This window comes from Sebastes umbrosus, chromosome 24, assembly GCF_015220745.1.
Source record: "Sebastes umbrosus isolate fSebUmb1 chromosome 24, fSebUmb1.pri, whole genome shotgun sequence".
In the NCBI taxonomy this organism is placed as follows: domain Eukaryota; kingdom Metazoa; phylum Chordata; class Actinopteri; order Perciformes; family Sebastidae; genus Sebastes; species Sebastes umbrosus.
The window spans coordinates 7,882,932-7,898,112 of record NC_051292.1 but is presented as its reverse complement, the minus strand read 5'-3'; the positions used below and the strand labels follow the sequence as shown (position 1 = coordinate 7,898,112).

The following is a 15,181-nucleotide window of genomic DNA, read 5'->3' as shown; positions in this document are numbered from 1 at the left end:
GCACCAATTTCTGCCTTTTCTACGTCAAGTTATGGTGGAAATGTCTTTATTTATGTAAAGGAAAACACAAAATTGCTGCAGCAAGAAGGTCGCAGGTTCAAACTCGGCTTGGGGCCCTTCTGTGTGGAGTTTGCATGTTCTCCCTGTGTTAGCGTGGGTTTTCTCCGGGTGCTCCGGTTTCTCCCACACTCCAAAGACATGCAGGTTAGGTTAATTGTTGACTCTAAATTGTGAATGTGAGCGTGATAGTAAACAAGGAATAAACATACTAGAGCTGCGGGTTATGATTATTGCATTATTTTAGTTTTTTCGGCTCGGTGTCTGGTGTACCTGTGGCCGAGGCGGAGCAGGAGCAGGAGCCAGGCTGAGTTCCGTCTGGCTGGAGGACGACGGCTGGACCCTGATGGCCGGCCTCTGGTACTCGGGGCTGGAGGTGACGGTGCTGTAGGCGGGTGGACCCGACGTGGTCTGCCTCTGGAGGAGCTGCAGGATGGCCTGGATGTCTGAAGTCATCTGGGACTCCAGTCTGAGGGACGGACGGAGATAAAAACACGGTTGGTTGAAAGAAATTCTCCTGAATGTCTGCTGAAAATGTTAGTAGTTAAGGACACATTTCTGTGGTGAATACTAACATGAACAACAGATCATTAATCAATATGTGTCATCATCACACAGAATAAACCTGAATGACACCAAATGAATGTCTTTGAATGTTCTTTAAAGCATCTCATCTGGTCTTGATTGGTTCTTGTAACAGTTATGATACCAATGAAAGGTGTAATGATGCTGATCACTACCGATGGTGATTAAACCAATCACTCATTTCTCAACAAAAATCCTAAACAGTAAGCCCAGATGGGAAAAGTATGAAAATGTGTTTAATTTGTAGCAGCCGTCCATTCTCTGGTGCTTGCTGTTGTTTCCCTTTTCCCTGGTGTTTTTTTGGTTGATTTGCTGAGTGATTGGAGGGTTATTCAGTTCACCTGTTGGCTCTTCAATGATAGTTGAGAGCAGCTTGGTGCATTCCCCTCTTAGCCAATCAGGGCCGGACAACGCCCTTTCTGTAGGGCTTAAAAGAGGTGGAAAACTGCACACCCAGTGTCATTCTGATCTCTCCTTCGCTAAATGCAACATATGTTATCAGCCAAGCCAGAAACTCTGGTCTGTTTTAGGCCTTTTTGAGATTCGGTGCTCTTTGTGTTTTGCTTATTGAGACTGTTGCCTATCCTAGTTGGGGAAACAAAATAAAAACCCTTCAATTAGGTCACCTGCACTAGGATGTTTAGGTGCTATTTGTGCAAGGATCTGGCTTTTTTATTTTATATTATTATGTGGATGGGAACTGGTTTTCAGTCTTTCAGCCTGATCAACTAAAGTCTGGGGGAATCAGTACCACCACAAATTGGCTGAAACATTGTATGCCGCGTTCCTCCCCCCTTGTGTAACACAGTGCTATCATTATGAGATGGTGGATGGGTGGTCAGTACTAATACCGAACACTAGGGGGAGGCTCAACCTTACTACTGCAGATGGAGTACTATAGTAGCTCCTGAAATGCATATCCTCCAGGAAGAGTCACATATTCTCATCCTTTACTTAAGTTAAAATACTCTATTACAAGTAAAAGCTCTGATGAAAGTATTGCAATATTTATATATGTGCAGTATTATGAGCTGTGGTGACATTGAAAAATTGAAGCTCATATACATAGAATTAGAATTTCTATTCTATTTCTATGCTCATGTGTCAACTAGGGCTGTCAATCGATTCAAATAGTCAATCGCAATTAATTGCAAATTAATTGCACATTTTATATCTGTTCAAAAATATACCTTAAAGGGAGATTTGTCAAGTATTTACTACTCTTATCAACATGGAGTGGACAAATATGCTGCTTTATGCAAATGTATGTATATATTTATTGTTGGAAATCAATTAAAAACACAAAATTTAACTCAAGTTTGTCATACTCCTTCACAACGAGCTACTATGACGTGGTTGGTACCAATGGATTCATTAGGTTTTGTAGTTTCATATGATGCCAGTATCTTCACTCTAGCTTTAAAACTGTGTGGAGTTTGCATGTTCTCCCCGTTTTAGCGTGGGATTACTCCGGGTGCTCAGGTTTCCTCCCATAGTCCAAAGATTAGGTACATTGTTGACTCTAAATTACCCGTGAATGGTTGTCTGTCTCTGTTAGCCCTGCGATAGCCCCCTCACAACCCTGAACAGGATAAGTGGCTACAGATAATGGATGGATGGATGATCTTATACTGGAATTCATTATAAATCGCTGAAGGCTTTGATTTATTTCGATCACCTATTGCAGCGAGTTCCATCAGGGTACGGAGAGTCTGAGATGGTGAATCACCTCTTTTCTCCACACTTTTTTTTTTGCAGTCCATCAGCAAAAAAAGAAATGAGCCACAAAACGAGCCAGCCGAGGCTTCCATGCAGCGTAGAGGGGAATGCCTCCTCGTCTCTTTGCCAGGTCTGGCTCTTAAGAGGACAATAAGTGCAAATAAACACTTTTGGCTCCAGCCTGTTTGTGTAAAACGAGAGTCGGTGGTGCAGTACGCTGACTCAGACTAATACTCCAGCAGAAGTGGATGAATGACGCTGGCATTTATCTGCATGCTCCATCATCACATCTCAGGAGGGAGAACACCATTTCCTCCAAAACTTCACGGTGACATCCAGCATCCCAACCTCGCAGGATGACGTCAGCAGTCCTCGCAATGTGTCTGCATCTGCGTGCTATAAATAGACAGCCCCCCCCCCCTCCTCATCTGTATCAGTGCAGCAGCCAAGGATCACACGGCCCGCTCTCTGCATTAACACGGCTGCAGCGGGTGTCTGGCCTAAAATGTCTCCTTGCAGCCAATTATATGCAGAATCACGGGGGGGTAGCGTTTGTACTGCGAGCTCTGAACGATGACTTTGTTGGAATGAAGTTGAAGAAAAATAAAAAGCCTATAATGGGAGTCGGAGCCCGGAGGTGTCTTTTACAGTAGTTATCTAAAGGTCACGAGTCTCCGCTTTATAAAGAACACATCTTGTGCTTCAGACTTCAGATCAAAGTCTGAAAATATGGATCCATTTCCATCCATTTGATCTGGATTTATTTGATATTAAAAAAAAAAAATTCTCTCTCTCACCCCATTGTTCTAGTTTTTATTTTTTTAATACATTATTCTGTTGCCTATATTTGAACTGAATTTGCAATAAATTTAAGTATTCTAAATTTGCAATACTGATAAACCAGCATATTTGCCCACTCCCATGTTGATAAGAGTATTAAATATTTGACAAATCTCCCTTTAAGGTACATTTTGAACAGATAAAAAATGTGCAATTACTTTGCGATTCAATATTTTGATAAGATTGATGGCCCTATTATTTATCAGACCTCTCACAGCTCCTTCTGGAGACTCAAAAGGCTTTATATACATGTATGCAGTGGTACTCCCAACACCTGGAAACACACTCTGAGGTGTAACATCGGAGGAACTCCCCTTTAAAAGGTGTGAATATCACATTGAAACGCCACATCATTTCCATCACATCCTCTGAAACAATGATATGATGGGATTTGAGATAAAGCCAGAGAAGGATTATATAAACGAGGCCATCAGCTCTCATCCATCCTCACAGTTATAGAGGGCACGTTCTACTGAATGTGTCGCTGGATGTTAACGAGGTTTTTTTTACCTGTTGAGGTGCTGCTGCAGCAGGTCCAGCCGTTGCTCCACCTCTCCGTAGGTGAGGTCCGTGTCGCTGTCGTCCTCCGCGGCCGGCATCTCTTGACACTGGGCCGCCTCCTCGGCGCCCTCGTCGGGACGCTGACGCACCCACTCGTCTCCGTGGAGCTCTGCGGGGAGAAACGTGTGCACGGGGTAACTGAGCTGTGTTATTAGAGCGCTGCCTCAAGGGGAAGCATCTTCCTGTGTTGTGCCCTCTCTTCATTTAGCTTTACTGAGCTCTAATCAGCTTACCGCCTCGTGGATCCTAACAGAGGAAAACACACATCTGACCCCGCTACTATCACACCATCACTGGGATGTTTTTGTTCCCCTTCCTTTTTGGGTTTTCTGCAAAGTGATGGCTGGAGATTAAATTGGCATTTCCTGTAGCTGTTCTCACCGGGCTGTTTTGTAGAAATCAATATCACTGTGCTCTACACTGGCAGAAATCCTCTTACGGCTGAATTATGACATGCTATCAGGTCGGTTTCCCCATCTCGGAGAAGAATCACACTGAGTTTAAAGTTAAAATATAGTAGTAGCAGTTAAGTGGTATTGTTGTGTTGCTGTGCGTGCAGGAGTTTTGTTCACACTGGATGATTTTATGGGAGTTTAAAGGGAAAGTAGCAGACCACATGGCAGAAAAGTAACCTATTTTAGCCACCTACAAGTATCAATATCAGTATCATATATCATATCATAATAGCATGCATCTACTGTAGGTAATACAACCCCACTTAAAAAACACCCGGACTATCCCTTTAAGTTGTTGCTTCTTCCGACAGGAGATCACATGAGGTCACAAACTGGCGTGTTTGCTCGAGGAATTCTCCCCCAGCTTGCCGGGGGATGTCCATCCCAGCTGCAGCTCTTAGTGTGGAAGCCGTCTGCTCTACGCTGGTGATCCGCGGGAGGATTTCATAACGCTTTGTCTGGGTGACTGTACAGCGTCACGGCAGCTGAATAAACAATTAAAAACCACACTCCCAAAAAAAGATTTAAGCGTGACCAGATACGGTGATGTCGACATGATTTTACCTACCGTTTCCTGTAAATCCTTTATTTTGGTCATGACCTACGATCAGAAGGGGGTGACCCCCGGGTCGCTGGATATAATCCTCTTATTACTGAGTGGGTTTTAGGTTTCACCGTAATGACACATAATCCCTGTTTGGATTTTTTAATAGGTGTGACATTCCTCCTCTGGGGCTTAGGGATTTTTTTCCATTTTTTTTCTTTTCTAAATTAACTTCTGAGCCAATTACGGAGTGAAACTTTAGAGGACAAGCGTGCGGATTTACAGGAAAATTTCACAGTGATTTGGAGCCCCTTCTGTGTGGAGTTTGCATGTTCTCCCCGTGTTAGGGTTTGCTCCGGGTGCTCAGGTTTCCCCTCACAGTCCAAAGACATGCAGGTTAGGTTCATTGTTAACTCTAAATGAAATGTGAATGTTAGCGTGAATGGTTGTCTGTCTCTATGTCTCTACTAAATAAAAGACAGCTACTGTTCTCTACCTTTATATGCCTGGTTCTGCGTGTTGTCTCCAGCCTGTGCGTCTGCGGCGCTGCTCTGCCCGAGGCCCACGGCGTGGTCCCTAACCACCGGGTAGCCCAGCACGCCAGAACACAAGGGCCTCTGCTCCTCCTCCTCCTCCCTGCCTTCCTCCTCCTCCTCGTCCTCCTCGTCCTCCCCCTCCTCGGCGGACTCCCTCCTCTCCTCGGCGGCGTACATGTGCCTCCCTTGCTTGGCGTCGCAGTAGGCGGCCGCTGGCTCCTTGTTGTGGGAGCCTGCTGGGAGAGATTGGTAATCAGGAAGTCTGCTGGGGGAACACTGACTGCTCTGCTCAGACTTCCTCTGGGGATGTCACGGTAGTCTCATTATCTTTGACAACAGGTAGTGTTTTCTTTGGGGGTTGAACTGAGGACAAACAATGTTAAAGGAGAATTTAACTCCTATCATGTCTGAATGTTTACAAGTCAAATGTGATGGATGTTGACGGACTGGATATTCTGCGTCTTCACACCTGATGGATGGATGCAGACTGCTGGACTGTGAAATGGACTGTCCTTGCTTGTGTTATATATCGGGAGATGGTGATACTGTATTCAGTACTGCCTGTAACCATGGTGACCAATCGCCTGAATCAAAGCCAAACTGCTGAGTGCTGCTGCTGTGTCTCCAAGTCCCAACTCTCCTGGCTGTTAGAAGTCAAATTACAACTGTTTCCACGGTGCAGGTTGTTCTGTAACACACACTGTATGCTGTCATCTTACCGTCTGCTGTGTTTATCTATAGTGTGACTGATCTGAAGAGATTTTATAACCAGACAACACAGCTACTGAGGGGGGATCATTGTGGAAAGTCTGTATTGAGCCTGATTTGAAGTCTGGTTTCTTTGATGAGAGGTATGTTCTTTATATTATGACAGTTTTCCTAAAATTAGATTAAAAAAAAAATCGTATATATATCGCCTTCCTTACAGTAGTATCGTGATATATTGATTTGTTACCCCTGTATCATGATAAGTATCATATTGACAGATTCTTGCCTAGTACTGCTGTGGATGCGGGCAGCAATAAAACGTATTTTAGACACCTAAAAAAAATCAATATCATTTTAAGTGTGTGCTATATTTAGAATATTTCTTTTTATTTATCTTGAGTTTCCATGGTAACTTAGGTCAGACTTACTTAAATCTTCTTTAGGAAACGGAATTTCCTAAAAATAAGCCTGATTTACTGAAGTAAGCCTGGTTTAACTGGTAATCTGGTAATCAAAACCTCCCGCTGATGTAACATCACTTCGGTTATTAAGCTAGGCTGAGCGCCAGCATACGTTGATAAAAATAGCAGCAAACTCTATCCAACTAATAGAAGCTTTTGAATCAGCATAATTGCAAAAAACGTCAATAGATCAGTCTGCATGAATCTATAAGGTAATAGGAGTGATTCTTACAGTTTCATACTGTATGAAAAGCTTCTTCCCTGCAGCCGACTGAAGGCAGCAGGACGCATATGTTGATAAATCTGCAGCCTCTGATTGGAGAAGTGCCGCGCCAGAGCACAGTGCCATTATGCACAGCTGTCCGCTGTGTTTACCTTCATTAAATCAGGTGCAAATGACACCAGGCTGCTAAAGCATAACCACACACATACACACCTCCACAAACACACCCAGACGGGTCGACTAGAACTCTGCAATGTGGGAGACGTCGGATTATTATTAGGCCTCTTTTCCAACTTAAAAACAAATCTTTAAAAAAATGCATAAGAAGGTATCCCAGATATAAACTCAACATTAATCAGTCTGAATAAAGGTAAACTGGTTATTTCCTTCTGTGTGGAGTTTGCATGTTCTCCCCGTGTTAGCGTGGGTTTTCTCCGGGTGCTCAGGTTTCCCCCCACAGTCCAAAGACATGCAGGTTAGGTTGTTGACTCTAAATTGCCCGGAATTGAACAGAAACAGTGTTGGGTCTTTAGTTTTTTTGTAGTGATGTCGTGTCTCAAGCTGACCTGTGGAGGTTTTCCTTTTGTAGGACACTCGTCTTCGACAGTCGACGTCATCCGTAGTAGAATCAGCTGTTTGTGAGCCCGTCTGTAAAGAAGGGACAGAAACATGTCAAATACAACAACACATTAATGCACATGTGTATGGACATAAAGCCAGGATTAGTTTGTTCAGTATAGTACATAATGGACTAATGTCACACTAAACAGCAGGCTGAGCAGGGACAACAACTGGTGGGTGAAACATCCATAATTAATCTTTATTAACTTAAATTAGTGTTATGAGGAAATCAGTCATGATGTTAGATTAATCTGTTGTTTAACTCCCTGTTTACCGCAACCTGTCTGGCACTCTGTCGCCTGGTCTAGGATCAAATCTGAGACGTTTTAAATGAATACGTGCCACACTTAACTAAGGGTAACATAAACTACTGACCGTGTATATCCGATGTAATCCTACCAGAACCTTCTCTCGTGTCTCCTCTCTTCTTTCCGGTTCTCTGAATAAATAACAGAAGGCCGACCCAAAGTGCACCTCCCTCTCTGTTTTAAAAGATAATTAAAACAACTGACAAACGTGGGCTCTTGTTCGCATAATGCCGCAGGCCTTGTACATCTTTCCACTACACTCAATTCATCATAATTACAGCCTACATCATGTCCAACCCCACCCTAATACTCCCTATCTCTCACTCTTGTCTTCCAGGCAGTGGCAGAATAAAGAAAAAGGTCTAAATTAGCCCTCGTGCTTTCATTCCCCCAACCACGGAGCACTAAAGAGAGTTAATAAGAAAGCCATTCAACCAACTGAAACGGACATGGCAGAGATATGGTACGAGAAATAGATTGTTGTAATTGAAGTGGATGATCTCTAAGAGGACTGTACAGTAACGCCGAATTACACAGATTGATTTTACATGAAAACCTTCAATCATCCATTTCACTGCTTCCTTGATAGTTATAATCAAAAGACAAGAATTGGTGGTGGCACCAAAGAGTAGAGAAGCAAAGAGACAAAAACTGACTTTCACTTCTTGGCAATAAACGGTCTTTGGTGGCACCTCCATGCTGATTACCTTTTCATCACGGAGGTCAAAGGTCAGCTCCAGGTTGGTGAGGAAGTTGTCTGCGAACTCTGGATACATGTCCAGCACCTCCAGAATCTCCTCCCTCTGGATGGTGTGGAGGTCACAGTAGCTCAGCGCCCGCACGTCTGCACACGATTTCCCCGGCTTGGTGTACAGGTGGATCATCTCGCCAAAAATGTCGTTCTTACCTGGGAGAAGGGGGGGGGGAAGCAATCAAATATAAGTAACCTGTTAGCTAATCAAGGACAGAAGCTTTACTCCTCATCTATTCTTGGCTTCTTAAGGAACAACATCCAGTATGTAGAAGACTAGTGATGACCTATAAAGAGACGGGCCACAAGCAGAAAAGCACCAGAATGTTTAAGAGGCTAAAGGGCATCACAGTTATCTGAAAAAGGATTTACACAACGCCAGTCTGTCCGCATGGAAGTCACACAGGCCAAACATTCCTGTCTGTGATTAGTGTGTAATGACCTACATGAAATCATGAAATGGCCAAATCATGACATAACCACATGATAATATGTAAATATATGTAACTTGTTGTTATAACCTGTTTTATTTCACGCATTGGCTTAAAGGTGAGAGGGCGGTGACATAAGCAGTGACATTATGAGATAAAAAGTGACATTAGGAGATGAAAGAAATGACATTATGAAATAGAAAATGACATTATGAAATAAAAAGTGACATTATGAGAAAAAAAGAGACATTGTGAGATTAAAAGTGACCTTCTGAAATAATAATAATAAAAACAGACTTTTTAAAAAAATAAAAAAATTTCCATAATGAAATATAAATTCTATCCAATAAAACTAGAAAATGCTGAAAGAACATTTCAGAATAATGAGTTGAATTTTAACAGCTTCTTCAATTGTTTCACTAATTGCAGATTCATTTTTACCCTTTACACAATTTATTCATATGATTATCTACAGTGTCTCATCATGTCTTTTCTATTTATTTAATACTGACTACTTTGGGGTACCATAAAGGATGGCTCTGCATAGGAATCAATGTTTGTAGAGGGTCACATTTATCGTTATTTATAATTGCTTATTTGCATCTACTTAACATTGTGATCATACTATTACTGGAAGCCCCTGCATTTTCATGTGTAGTATGAAAATGGTGTAATCAGCAGTTATCTTGCTGTAGCAGAGAAAATGTGCTGAGTTGTGTGTATCCTACAACTTCAACATCCATGCTTCTCGCTCATCGTGACCCTATTGTGTCAACGCTTTTCGCCAAAACCTTATTGGCTGCATGAAAACAGTCATTAAAGGAAAAACGAATGCATGAAAGGCTTAGTAGGATACACCTGCTGGCTGCTGGGATGAGAGGAAGAGGAGGCAGATGAGATTTGATGTGATTACATTTGGAGGCTGTCGGTAATGCCATGCGGCTCAGTGGCTCCTGTCATCAAGAACCGCATCACACCACACTGACAACTCTCACTAAAGTCACTTCACTTCTCCTGGAACCTTTCTTATACTCTCCTCTTCTTCCTCTCCCATCGCTTGTCTTTTCTTTCTCCCCCACCCACTCGTTCAGCTCTCCGTCCCTCCCTGCTTCTATTGTCATCCATCTCTATTTGAAAGCAATCTTGTTCGCTTTTTTTTCATCAACACAGATCCTCCGTTACCCTCGTCCCACAATGTGTCCTCCCCCAGTCTTCACTGTCCTCTCTCTTCATCTGAGGCACGACTGAGGCGGCAGCAATCACAGTGTTCTTTGAAGTAAGTTATTACAACATACCCAATAGGGATCACAGCTGCCAACCCAGCCATATCACAGCGCGACAAATGGAGCCGTCTTCATTTAGTTGGCCCACCCGCGTCTACTGTACACTAATGGAGGGGAGTTCAGGCAAAGCTAACTGCTATCTGTGGTTGTTATTTAAGTGTTTTTTCAAGCTCCATATTGGCCCAACAACAGAACTGACTGGGCTAATTAGACATGTTTGTGTGTACAGGAACGTTGAATGAATGTCACTAAGTTTCTACATTACTCAGCACCGGCATTCCTCCTTTTCAAATGCCAATTTAAGCCATCCGGTCCTTGTATAACCAAGGTGAGAGCTGCAACAAACACGTTTCCAGAGGGTGTTGTCCTTCACCAGGGTGGTCCTTTGTTGCGAGTCCTGTTTGTGATTTTCATTGACAGGATCTCGAGGCGCAGCCGGGGGGGGAGGAGAGTGTCCGGTTTGGGGACCTCAGAATTGTGTTTCTGCTCTTTGCAGATGATGTGGTCCTGTTGGCTTCATCAGACCATGACCTGCAGCACGCACTAGGGCGGTTTGCAGCGAGTCTGAAGTGGTCGGGATGAGAGTCAGTACCTCTAAGTCTGAGGCCATGGTTCTCTGCAGGAAAATGGTGGATTGCCCCCTCCGGGTTTGGAGTGAGTCTTTTCCCCAAGCGAGGGAGTTTAAGTATCTCAGTATCTTGTTCACGAGTGAGGGAAAAATGGAGCGGGAGAAGGAGCGGGAGATGGAGAGGCGGTTCGGTGCGGCATCTGCAGTTATGTGGGGGCTATACTGTACCATTGTGGTGAAGATGGAGCTGAGCCGGAAGGCAAAGCTCTTGCTTTACCGGTCTATCTACGTTCCAACCCTCACCTATGGTCATGAGGGTAGTGACCGAAAGAATGAGATCGCGGATACAAGCAGCCGAAATGAGTTTTCTTCATAGGGTGGCCAGCCAGCTGAAGTTTTCCGGGCACGTCCAACTGGTAAGAGGCCCTGGAGCAGACCCAGAACACGCTGGAGAGATTATATATCTTGGCTGGCCTGGGAATGCCAGGTGGCTGGATAGATGGATGGATAGATGGACTAATAATAATAATAAATATGTGCATTTCCCAAAATTATCAACCTGTTCCTTTAAATATAATAAAAATCCAGCCATGTTAATCCAGCCTTATTCAATGTAGTAGTTAGTTCATTACACCCATCTGGCCTATTTTTCTAAAACAAAGAAACAAGATAATATCAAACTTGTGATCACTCATACCAATCCATAAGCAACTACTGAATCACATGGAAACGTGGTTGAGGTTGTAGACCCACCCAGGATGGCCACTACAACGTCATCTTTGAGGATTTCGATGGAGCCGCGGGAGACAAAGTAGAGCGCGGTGAGCACGTCTCCGCCGTGGACTAGGGTGTCTCCGGGGGGTGCGTGGGTGGTCTTGAACCTCATGGCCAGGGCCCGGAGGCAGCCCTTGGTGGCTCCTTGGAACGCGTTACAGCCCTCGAGGAGGTTCTTGTTGAGGTGGAGGCAGATATCCGCCTGCAGGCACTCTGGGAAACCCTTCAGGACCTGTGTGCGAAACACGGGTCAAAATGGACATGATTATGGTCAGATGTCATGTGGAAAGTAGTATCTTTACAAGCTTTATAACGTGTGTTGAATTTTAGTTTGCGGTGAAGTTGCAGGTCCAATTTTTTCACAGAGAAATTTGCTACAATTGCCACTTGTGTTCTTTCCTTCTTCTCAAAACCTATTGCACCCTGCAGTAGAAATAGCCTGCGATGTCTTTAACACAGAGCTACAATTTAATGTTTTATGAGCCTTTCAGCAGCTTTAGCAGCAGACGAGAGACAAGACAGAACATTTAGAAGCTGCAGATAAAACGACAGCACAAAGTGAAAACACAGGTTCAATATTTGTTATGTCTTCTCTCTGTTTGAAGTTGTTTTTTTCAAAGAGTTTCACTGCCTTTATGTACTGAGATGATGAAACTACTCTATGAATCATAACCTGGTGCATGCAAGACCAAAGAATGTCTATTGGCCCTTCTGTGTGGAGTTTGCATGTTCTCCCCATGTTAGCGTGGGTTTGCTCCGGGTGCTCCGGTTTCCCCCCAAAGACATGCAGGTTAGGTTAATTGTTGACTCTAAATTGCCCGTAGGTGTGAATGTGAACGTGAATGGTTGTTTTTCTCTATGTGTCAGTCCTGTGATAGGCTGGCGACCTGTCCAGGGTGTACCGCGCCTTCGCCAAATATCAACTGGGATCGGCTCCAGCCCCCCCAGCGACCCCGAATTGGATAAGCGGTTACAGATAATGGATGGATGATCTGCTATATATAAAAACAGAAATAACGTATTAAATGTTGAAACTTGATCCAATCGTGATTGGTCAAGCATTCCTACCCATCCGTTAGCCTGGGAGACTGTTGAAAATACACTGAAAAATATTTTTGACAACATTAATCTTAACATTTTTTATAAATTTAACATTTATTTTTGTTGTTCTGATGCATAAATATAGACTTATAATACACTTACCCATTAAAGACAAAGACACAGTGACCACTGACAAAACAGCTAATGATCTGACTGTCAAGGATTTTCTTTTCAAACTTTAACACCATAACAGACACTGGGAAGTGAGGACAGGGACTTTGAGGACACATAAGGGACAGTTGAAACAAGAAAACACATTTCTTATCTTTGTCATTTACACATGAGATTCAATGTGTTAATGACACGAGCACAGCAAAAGAAATGTAGCCTGAAGGGGGTTTTCTGGCTCTTTGTGTTGCTCAGAACAAAAACTGATCAGTAGATTTGGAAAGGAAAGACTGAACAACATTTGGCAAACGCAGGTGCCACCGCGGAGCGTGCCGCCAAGCCTCCCACAGTGGGAGGGAAACCTGGCAGCGCCCGGCGAGGCTGTGCCCACTCTCACAGTGATTCACTCTGTCTCTGGTACCAGATGAATATCATAGGGGATGTGTTTGAATACACAGAATTCATGCAAAAAGGGACCTCGAGGCAGGCCATGTGCAAGTCTACCAGTAATAGACGATTAAAGGGATGGTTTGGATTTTTTGAAGTGGGGTTGTATGAGGTACTTCTCCATAGTCAGTGTATTACCTACAGTAGATGACGGCCGGCACGCCCCCAGTTTGGAGAATCAGACAGGTGTACCAGCACTGACCACAATCTGTTATACTCTGACTATGGATAAGTACTTCATATAACCCCACTTCAAAAAATCTGAACTATCCCTTTAATGTGGCCTGCGATAAACTTTCAGTGTTGTGTGTCCTCTGCAGTAACTGGCATGCATAAGTAGATACTGTAAATGCAACTTTTACAGTATGTGTTAATGTATGTAACGGATAAGACACTGAGGGAACAATAACATGCATGTTTGGGACAATAACTGAACAATTGGATATTAAAACTACAATGCTATCTGTACAATAGCTCAACTCAAACAACTCAAATCACACCACTACTAGTATCAAACACAGCTAGATGAAGCTAATACTGTATCTACATTAGTTGTGTTAACACATGTACCTCCTGCTCTTACCAGAGTGGTGGGGTCATTCCATTTGACATGAGGCAGACATGGAAAAGACAAATTTATATAAGTACCATTAACAGTATTGTGATGAGAGAAGCCAGAGATACTGTTTGCATAAGCAGTAACTGTGGCCATGCCTCAACACTGCACAGTATAATCAGGATGAAAACATTATTCTATGCTAGTGACATAGCAAGGTTGCTTCAAATGATATTGGAAAGAGAGAACAGAAGAAAGCAACAACAAACTTTATATTTTCGTTACCATTGTGAAAAAAGACAGTCGTCTCGTACCATATTCATGTCGATGCCGTTGGTGTACGTCCAGGCGTGTTGGAAGTACTCCTCCAGCCTCTGTCTCAGTGGGTTTGGGATCTGGTGGAAGCGGATGAATTCTTTGACCCGTAGCATCTGGAGGTGATACCTGGCTGTACCTGAATACAACCTCTGGATGATGGCGGACACGTTCCCGAAGATGCTGGCGTACATTAGAGCTGGGAGAGAAGCCATACAGGTGACCGTTGAGCCATTGCTCTCGTATACAGTACCTACTTCTTCTTCTTCTGTTTATTCCAAACGAACCACTGCTGCCACATGACTTCCTGTGTGTCAGCATTTTCTCAAGGAAAGACTTGCCAATAGAAATAGAATAGGAGTAAAATGGACATTCCCATTGAAATTGTTGCCATTGCGACGGCCGTGTCTTAACAATTCAAGGTCAATGCCTAACCTCAACCATTCAAGGTCAATGCCAAACCTTAACCATTCGAGGTCAATACCTAACCTTAACCATCATGCAAGAGTCTCACAACTTGCAGGTTACTTTCTAGACACAACCCATTGCAACCGTTGTAGCAGTGTCTAGAAGGTAACCCACTAGTTGTGAAAATGTGCGAAAACTATGACCACACATTATGGCCCCACTGACGTGTGTTCTGTTGTTACCATAACAACTAACAACAATCCCCACTTTTTTGTGCTCGTCAAATGACCATGTAAAACGATTCAATGTCCGTTCTACTCCTATTCTATTTCTATGGACCTGATGTAATTTAAAAGCTTTCATGCACTGTAAATGCATGAAATCACACTTATGTTAAATCAGGGGGTGATAACAGTACATTTAAAATACAGTGGATCTTCCCTTTAACCTGACCATGTTTAAGTATTGAGTATCAGTGTGTTTATCTGTAAAATGTACTGTAAAACTCCTGATTACAGAGGGTTTCAGTAATAACAGGATTAAAACACTATATGTACTGTGACTCAGCTGTCACTCACATCCAATGAGCATGACGCAGATGGAAAAGATCTTCTCAGAGTTGGTGTTGGGGGAGACGTTCCCAAAGCCCACGCTGGTCAAACTGCTGAAGGTGAAGTAGAGTGCTGTGACGTACTTATCTTTGATGGAGGGGCCTGAGCTGGGGTCACTGTAGTTGTATTTTTTTCCTACAATGAATAACAAAACCAATATACAAAAATTACCAAATTTGTGTTCGGCAGCAAAAGTGACCCTACATTTTA

General features: G+C 43.3%; 1 protein-coding gene across 6 annotated transcripts in view; it reads right to left on the bottom strand.

The window, feature by feature from the left end:
- The window catches only part of kcnh7 (potassium channel, voltage gated eag related subfamily H, member 7), a 69,667-nt gene that overhangs the window by 1,912 nt on the left and 52,574 nt on the right, over positions 1-15,181 (bottom strand). For 4 of the 6 annotated variants that reach the window (XM_037762497.1, XM_037762500.1, XM_037762499.1 and 1 more), the window contains 8 exons: positions 14,939-15,106; positions 13,952-14,151; positions 11,405-11,648; positions 8,326-8,525; positions 7,256-7,337; positions 5,258-5,533; positions 3,712-3,871; positions 331-526 (listed from right to left, as the gene is read on the bottom strand). In XM_037762497.1, the coding sequence (XP_037618425.1) occupies positions 331-526; positions 3,712-3,871; positions 5,258-5,533; positions 7,256-7,337; positions 8,326-8,525; positions 11,405-11,648; positions 13,952-14,151; positions 14,939-15,106 (1,526 nt within the window). The remainder of the gene's footprint in view (positions 1-330; positions 527-3,711; positions 3,872-5,257; positions 5,534-7,255; positions 7,338-8,325; positions 8,526-11,404; positions 11,649-13,951; positions 14,152-14,938; positions 15,107-15,181) is intronic. The other 2 variants (XM_037762498.1, XM_037762502.1) reach the window with 1 other exon arrangement.